The sequence below is a fragment of the Leptonychotes weddellii genome, chromosome 7 (assembly GCF_054177405.1).
Source record: "Leptonychotes weddellii isolate Sample4059 chromosome 7, ASM5417740v2, whole genome shotgun sequence".
NCBI classification, from domain to species: domain Eukaryota; kingdom Metazoa; phylum Chordata; class Mammalia; order Carnivora; family Phocidae; genus Leptonychotes; species Leptonychotes weddellii.
The window spans coordinates 113920258-113927693 of NC_138375.1; the positions used below are offsets into that span (position 1 = coordinate 113920258).

At 46.2% G+C, this 7436-nt stretch overlaps 2 protein-coding genes across 2 annotated transcripts in view; one reads left to right on the forward strand and one right to left on the reverse strand.

The window, feature by feature from the left end:
• Positions 1 to 7436, reverse strand: part of TGFBI (transforming growth factor beta induced) — a 220310-nt gene that overhangs the window by 128189 nt on the left and 84685 nt on the right. The window lies entirely within an intron of this gene.
• On the forward strand, positions 582 to 3395 carry IL9 (interleukin 9). The gene is made up of 5 exons (XM_006744679.1): positions 582 to 698; positions 796 to 834; positions 920 to 952; positions 2141 to 2269; positions 3285 to 3395. The coding sequence occupies exons 1-5, from the start codon at positions 582 to 584 to the stop codon at positions 3393 to 3395; spliced, it is 429 nt and encodes a 142-aa protein (XP_006744742.1).

A 7436-nucleotide genomic window follows, 5' to 3' on the forward strand; every position in this document is an offset into this window, starting at 1 on the left:
TGGAGGATCTGGCCCCAGATATGAAGAACACCGTTAAGATTTGAGAATAAAGTATAGTAAGATTAAGGTTGCAATGACTTCACCAGCATGACCTTGCAAAACCCTGACAGAGCAGCTCACAGGCATGATTTCTCATTCTCCCACCCCCTCCTGGCCCTTCATTAGAATACCCATGACTGGCTAGTATATCAGCATTTCCAATAAAGTAAAAAGGGGAAAATACAGACCTGGGCTGTCATGGAAAATATTCTAACTCTCACAACTAGAGTATCTGCCTTAAAAAAAAAAATTATGGTTTTAAGATCTTTAACTTTTCCTTCAGCATCTCTGTACCCAACTTTTTGAAAAGCATCTTTTCTGGGGAATGACATTTCCTAGCACAATGTCACATAGTCTTTGCCAAGTGACTCAGTTCGATATATACATATTTTTTCTTTCAATGTCAAGTGACCCAATCTTACATAGAAAAAGTGGGCACCTGGTATCAGTTTGATGTCAGGGTTTTTCCAGGTTTGCAAGGGAGCTTTAAATACGACTCGATTTCAAGGCATCGGCAAGCCAACTTGCACCTCCGTGTCAAAATGCTCCTGCCCTCAGTGGTGCTTGCCTCTGCCCTGCTCCTCTGCTCCGTGATGAGCCAGGGGTGTCTGATCTTTATGGGGATCAGTGATGTCACGTACCTCATTGACAAACTGCAGGTAAGCTGCAGAGGGGGGTGCCAGTGGGGAAGGCAACATAACGTAAGAATGAAAAACTCACCACCCATTATGGGTTTTGCTTTTCTACTTACTTTAGGAACATCCAGCTTCAAAATGCACCTGCAGCAGTGCCAATGTGAGTCAATGCTCTTTTAAGACCTTTCCAAACTTATTTCCACGTTTGCATCCGGCATCTTCACTCTGGAATTTTTCTTTTGCAGGTGACCGATTGTTTGTGTCTGCCCATCCCTTCTGTAAGTATAGTGAAACAGTATAATCTTGACGTTGTGTTCTTTAAAAGTTCTCAAGTAAAAATGAATTGCTCTATTTGATACTTTAAGTAAGAAAATGTTACTCGATTGTAATTGTTACTGCTCAGTGTTTCCTTTTAAAAGCAGGCTCCTGAAATTCTATACCATATACATCACTTTGTATTTAGTCAGCTTTATGCCCTCTCAGAGGTTTGAACACTATTCAATACTTTCAAACGAGTCTTGTATGTCTTTTTAGATTAGTGGCCAGGTGCACAATTAAATCACGCCGGAGCTGAGAATATCAGAATATAGCTTATATCATATTGCTTACTGATTTATTTCCTAAAACTCTAGGGTTGCAAAACAAGTAAGTAAAAGTAACTCTTTTTCTTTCCTCTTGCATAAACTCTCCAGGTGCTATACCTTCTCTCTCCTTCCCTCCCTTCCTGTCTGTCTTTTTGGCTGATTTAGGTTGTACAGTTTGAATGGGGGGAGTTTAGGATGTCTAAGGCAGAGGGAAAGTGGAAAGGGCTTCCAGAGGGTCATTCATTCCCCACATAGGCAAAGAGGAAGTGTGGCAGGAACTTTCTGGTTTAGGTGAGGAGGGAGGTGCCTCCTGCATTATTCTCCCCCCAAGCAAAGCCTGGGAGAATCTGAACTGCTCACCCTAGCTGGGGTCAGATATCACATCCCATCAGGGTACATCCCTTAGATGAGACGAGTGTGGGGTGCCTTCTGAGGACAAACCACGCATCTAAAGCCCAGACCAGCCCCTCAGTTTACATTCCATGATTTTAGCTACTGCTGAAACACCAGCTCTATTCAATTGACACATCCCATCAGACTGGTGTGATCATCTCTCTACTTTAGAACTTACTGTCACAAGACATAGAACGGAGGAACATCAGGTGCAAAGGAGACTAGAACTAGTTGTTTTCCACCATCCATAGGCTTTGTGTTCCTTCGATGGAGCATCTGGAAATCTCCAAGGAGTGTCACTGAGGAAAAATGGTATTGCCTTGAAAAGCTAAAGATCATCTCCTAGACTGGGAAGGGACCTGTCTAAATATAATACCAGTTTAGGTTACATTGGATAAATTAAAATAGTGTCTGAAAGCATTCTCTTTGCGATTCTTCTCAAAGTGGTCCTCAGAAGGTTTCTTTTAATAAATTCTTTTTATTTACCAGGACAACTGTACCACAGCATGCTTCCAGGAAGGTCTGTCCCAGATGACCAACTCCACAGTGGAAACAAGATACCCCCTGATTTTCAATCGAGTAAAAAAAACAGTCCAAGTCCTAAAGAACAAGGGCCAGGTGAATTTGTTTTTATCTGTGATACACTCTACTTAGTTGTTTTCATGTGAGGGTCAATGACAACTCTATCGAAATGAAAAAGGATGGTAAAGTTGGAACTGGTAGTTCAAGGTCAATAAGAGACCTCTAAGAAATTTATTCAGAATGACAAAATTAAAGTGAGATCTGCCCCGGATAGCTCATTGTTCCCTCCAGTTTTAAAAAATACTCACACCCATGTTGCCATTTTCTTCTTTCCACCCTATTGAATAAGGAAAGCATCTGTCCTGATTGTAAAAAGAAGCTGAAATCTAGAGGATCAGAGCTGTGCCTCAAATGATGCTAAATTATACGAGGGCACCTTCTCTTCTTCAGCATATGCCCTGGTCCCTGGAGGGAAAGGAGGGCATGAACTCTTTGGGAATTAGCATCCCCCCAGGTGTCCCCAGAAGGCTGAGAGCCCTTCCCTCAGCTACTTAACTGAGCTACTTACAGTCAACAGCGTGTAGTTCTAAATGCTTAATATTTATTGCTTCATTACAATAACAACTGTTTCAGTGATCATTTATCACCCTCACTTTATGGAAGGAGGGAACATGCTCAGTGAGGTTCACCAAACTCCCTAAGTGGCAGAATTGAGATTGGAAGTCTGGTCTATCTGACCCCAAAGCCCTACTCTTAGCCATAGGGCTATTCAAAGACCTCAAAAGGATAATGAAATGTTAGGACTCGAAGAATCCCAAGAAAAGTTTTCCTCTAATGAGGAGATTTAGGACCACTTGATAGGTGTCCGTGTGTGTGTGTGTGTGTGTGTGTGTGTGTGTGTGTCGTACCCCTGAAATGGCAATACAAAGCCGCTTACATTGTCTACACAACATGCTAGCCCTGGACCTACCTGTGCATTCGCTGTTTCAAGCCCCTGCTGCCTGCACACCCCGCCCCACCGCACCCCTACCCCACCTAGGGCTGCAAGCAGGGTGGTTCCTGGTTCACACTGTTTTCGTCACTCTGTCTTTGCTAACTTTTCTCCCCACAGTTTTTTTCCTGTGAACAGCCATGTAACCAAACTACAACAGGCAACACACTGACGTTTCTGAAGAGTCTCCAGGAAACTTTCCAGAAACAAGGGGTGATGGGCAAAGTATGAAGATGAAATATTATTTATGCTATTTATTGAATGAAAAAGCCTCCTGTTTAAGTTGGGGCCATTAAAAAATCAAGTAGAGCCATGCTAAATCAAAATCAGTTATAATCACCTTGTTTAAAATTGTATGTCTTTATTTTGGAATAAATATATATGAAGGAAAAGAATACAATCTGGTCTCTGGGTGCTTATTCGCTCCTTACTGCTCAGAAAAAAGAAAGCTACAAACACCGTTAAGGGACTGAATAGATCAAGGACTCCTGTAATAACAAGATTCCTGATCCTGAACAGACTGGGAGTCCCACTGGCTGTGCCTGGGGACACAGAGGGCACAGTTAGGAAGGGTGTGTGGGGACAGTCTGAGGGCTGCTCTTAAGGAGGCTCAGGGCACCCTACTTGTGGGTGCTGAGGGAGGGATACTCAGGGCACCGTCAAGGAGTGCAGGGAACTGAGAAACCACCTGTGCACCTGAAACGGGAGAAGGCAGTGTGGTAAGCCCAGGAGGTGGGAGCCTCCCCAGGAATGTGGGCACCTACACACAGAAGACAGCAAAGTACTTGAAGTTAAGCCAGGGGAAGACCCACAGGGGGGGCCCTCTGAGTTAGAGCCACCTTGGGATCAATAGTCACCTATTCACCCCCAAAGACCTTCCGCTAGTACCTACCCCATGTCAGGCAGAGTGCCCGGCTGGGGCGCAGAGCCTAATGGGGACTCTCCCGCAGGGATCCTTGGACTAGGGTGTTGGCTTGGCATGCTGTGGCTGTCTCTGATGGTACATTTTATATTCAGCTTGACTAGGCCACAGGGGGCCCAGATATTTAACTAAACATTGCTTCTGGGTGTGTCTGTGAGGGTGTTTCTGGACGAATTAGCATCTGAATGGGTAGACTGCGAAGCTCTGCCCAGTGTGTGTGGGCCTCCTGCAACTCCACTGAGGGCCTGAAAAGGCAAAGGAAGAATTGGCTCTCTGACAGCGTGAGCTGGGACATTCTTCTACACTTGGACTGGGACTTACACCATCAGCTCCCTGGCTCTCTGGACTCGTATTATTACCACACCAGCTGCTTTCCTGGGCCTGGAGCTTGCAGACAGCAGAGCATGGGACTTCTCAGCCTCCTTAATCACCTGAGCCAATTCCTTATTATCTATCTGTGTATCTATCGCTCCAGCCTATGGGTTCGATTTCTCTGGAGAACCCTAAGTAATAAACTATCCATCTGACTTTAACACTCAACCTGCCACTTCCCCCAGGACCCCAGATCCTGTCTTCTGTTCCACCGTACTTACTCCCTTCTAAGATGCTCTGGCATTTCTGACTTTACCACGTCTATTGCTTACTACTGTCTTTCTCTCCCTGCCCAGATGCCAGCCCCCTGAGGGCAGAGAACTTCATTAGCTCACTGGTGTAGCCCAGATGCCTGTCCTGAGTCTGTACCCCTCCTGTACCAGAGCAGAAACTCCATAAATACGGACGACTGAATGAAAGACCTTCGAGAGGCAGAAGCAGAGTATGACCTGGTCTGGAGCTCAGGAATGTGCTCACCTGGAGAAGAGCGGGCAACACACTACAGGACTCAGAGAGGTGAGGTCCCTTCCCAGAGCTCCAGGCTGGCCCCAGGCTGGGGGTTCAAATGACCTGGCCGCGTGGGAGGGGGCCGCCCGCCAGCAACTTCCTTCCGGGCCTGTCTGGCTCTGTGGGATTGGCAGGGTGGAGGCAGGGTTAAGGCGAGGGTCTTGGGGTTGGGCTGGTCTGACAATCATAATCACCCTCTCCCCCACGACCTAAAGGGTTAGAGGCTTGGGAAGAGCTTACAGGAATCTACCGTGGGGAGCGTTTTTCCAGGTACTGTCAAAATTAGAATGGCTTCCCCTCCCTATTGAGCTGGACCAGCCTTGGGTCCTTTTGATCATAATAATACAGAAAGTTCAGAGCATCAAGAATTCCTCAAGGAGCTTTGCTCGGCTTTTCTTTTTGTCAGTTATGATGTCAAGCAATATCAGAACTGACCTGAACTTTATTTCATTTTTTTGAAAAAGGTTTATTTATTTATTTTAGAGAGGTTGGGGGGGACGGTGAGGGGTAAGGACAGAGGGAAAAGGAGAGAGACTCTCAAGCAGACTCTTAAGGACCAAGAGTCAGATGCTTAACCACCTGCACCACCCAGGTGCCCCAGAAGTGACCTGTCCTTTAAACAGCTCTTGGCCAAAAGTAAGATTCTTTGATAGTCTAAGTAGCCCTGATCCCCGGAGTTGTGCAGACCCTTTAGGGATGGGGTGGGCACAAGCTCAGTGCTGCCTGGCAGCCAAGCCCCTCCTGCCTGGCGGAGCTGGAGGAGGAGTTTTAGCGAGGAGTGCCTTGGCCAGGGGAGCCAGGTTAACTTCTGGGGTGCAGAAATTGTGGGTCCATGGGGACATCCAATCACAATTGTTTTAATCTTGGTTTTCACAGAAAGAAACAAGTTTCTCAGTGATTTATTTACAGTGACGCAAATATGAAAGGGCAAAGTCAGATTTTCTCAGTCAAGAGGCTTTCAGAAGGGGACCCATGGTTTAGCCTTTGTCCTCTCTCAGTGCCAAAGGCTGTAAGCATTTTGTAGTGGACGTAGACTTTAAGGCAAACAGATAGTCGTCACAGCCTGTTGACCCACCTGCTTCCCAAGAGAAGCGACAAGCATCATGTGGTAGTGGTGGGTGGGCAGGCCGGGGGCATAGGTTCTGCCAACGAGGATTTCTGAGCATCTCCCGTAAGAGTGGGTACCAGACTCTATGTTCCACTATTACTGTTTATGGTAGTATATCCCAGCATCTCCCACATGATTTCTTCCCTGACACTGGAAGTTCTGAGCACTAAGTGTCCCCCGCGCCCTCCCTCTTTCTGCACAGGGCTCCCCAAGCTGGGTCTTGCTCCTGCGAGGCACCCTGAGCACAGAATCCAGGGGTGGCTGTCTTGCCTGGCTCCCTAGCTGGTCTGGGGGTCCCAGTGCACAGGGCACTGAGGAAAAAGGTCTATCTGGCTAATACATACATTATTATCTATTCATATTAAGCATGTAATTACTAAACACTTACTCTGTATGCCATAAGCATGCATTATCTCACTTAATCCCCTAATAAGCACAGGAGGTAGGGATTATTATTTCCGTTTTATAAGTAAGGAAATCGAGGCTCTGAATGGTTAAAGACCTTCCCAAGGCCCTATACCTAGTGAGACCTAGAGCACGACCCCTGCCCCAATGTCTCATCCCAACCCTATTGCTCTCTCCACTCTGTTCTTATTTTGTGTATTATCAGGAGTGTTTCCTCTGACTACAGTCTGAGGGTAAACAGATTCATAATAATATGGGTCTGCACTCCCTGATTCCAAAACCCGAGGACCAGATAGTTTTCAGAATTGAAACTGGCCTTCTAGAAAGGGAACACATAGCTCAGATGCCTTAAGTTACGTAAACCCCAGAGCAGGGCCTGGGGCAGGATTCTGTAATGAAATACATTAATATTCTGCAAAAAAAAAAAAAAAACCCACATGAGCAGTCACAGAAAGTAGTCAGGTTTTGCAGCCAAATGAGTCTCAAGAAATCTTGGGCTTTCAAGACTGTTTGGATTTCAGAATTGTGATAATTCCCTACTCCTGGCCCCACTGACAGAAGGTGGGGGCACTCCCTCCCAAGGGCTTATCGGGGGCCAGGCTGGGCATCTCCAGAAGGGACAGAGGCTTCTGTAGCCCCCTGGATGGCCGCCACAGGGCCTCCAGGGTCTTGGCCACAGGGCCTTCTCTCGTCTCCTCCACTTGGGTTTTCTTTTTTTTTAAAAAAAAAAGTTTTAAATTTTGCCTAGAAGTATATGTCTTTATTTATTTATTTTTTTTATTCTTATGTTAATCCCCATACATTACATCATTAGTTTTAGATGAAGTGTTCCATGATTCATTGTTTGTGCATAACACCCAGTGCTCCATGCAGAATGTGCCCTCCTCAATACCCACCACCAGGCTAACCCATCCTCCCACCCCCCTCCCCTCTAGAACCCTCAGTTTGTTTTTCAGAG

What these genes read in the sequence shown, in the direction of transcription:
- IL9 (XM_006744679.1), top strand. Translation starts at nt 582, where the DNA reads ATGCTCCTGCCCTCAGTGGTGCTTGCCTCTGCCCTGCTCCTCTGCTCC. An exon ending in GCACCTGCAGCAGTGCCAAT is followed by an intron (nt 835 to 919) that starts GTGAGTCAATGC and finishes TTTCTTTTGCAG; the next exon opens with GTGACCGATTGTTTGTGTCT. An exon ending in TGTGTCTGCCCATCCCTTCT is followed by an intron (nt 953 to 2,140) that starts GTAAGTATAGTG and finishes TTTATTTACCAG; the next exon opens with GACAACTGTACCACAGCATG.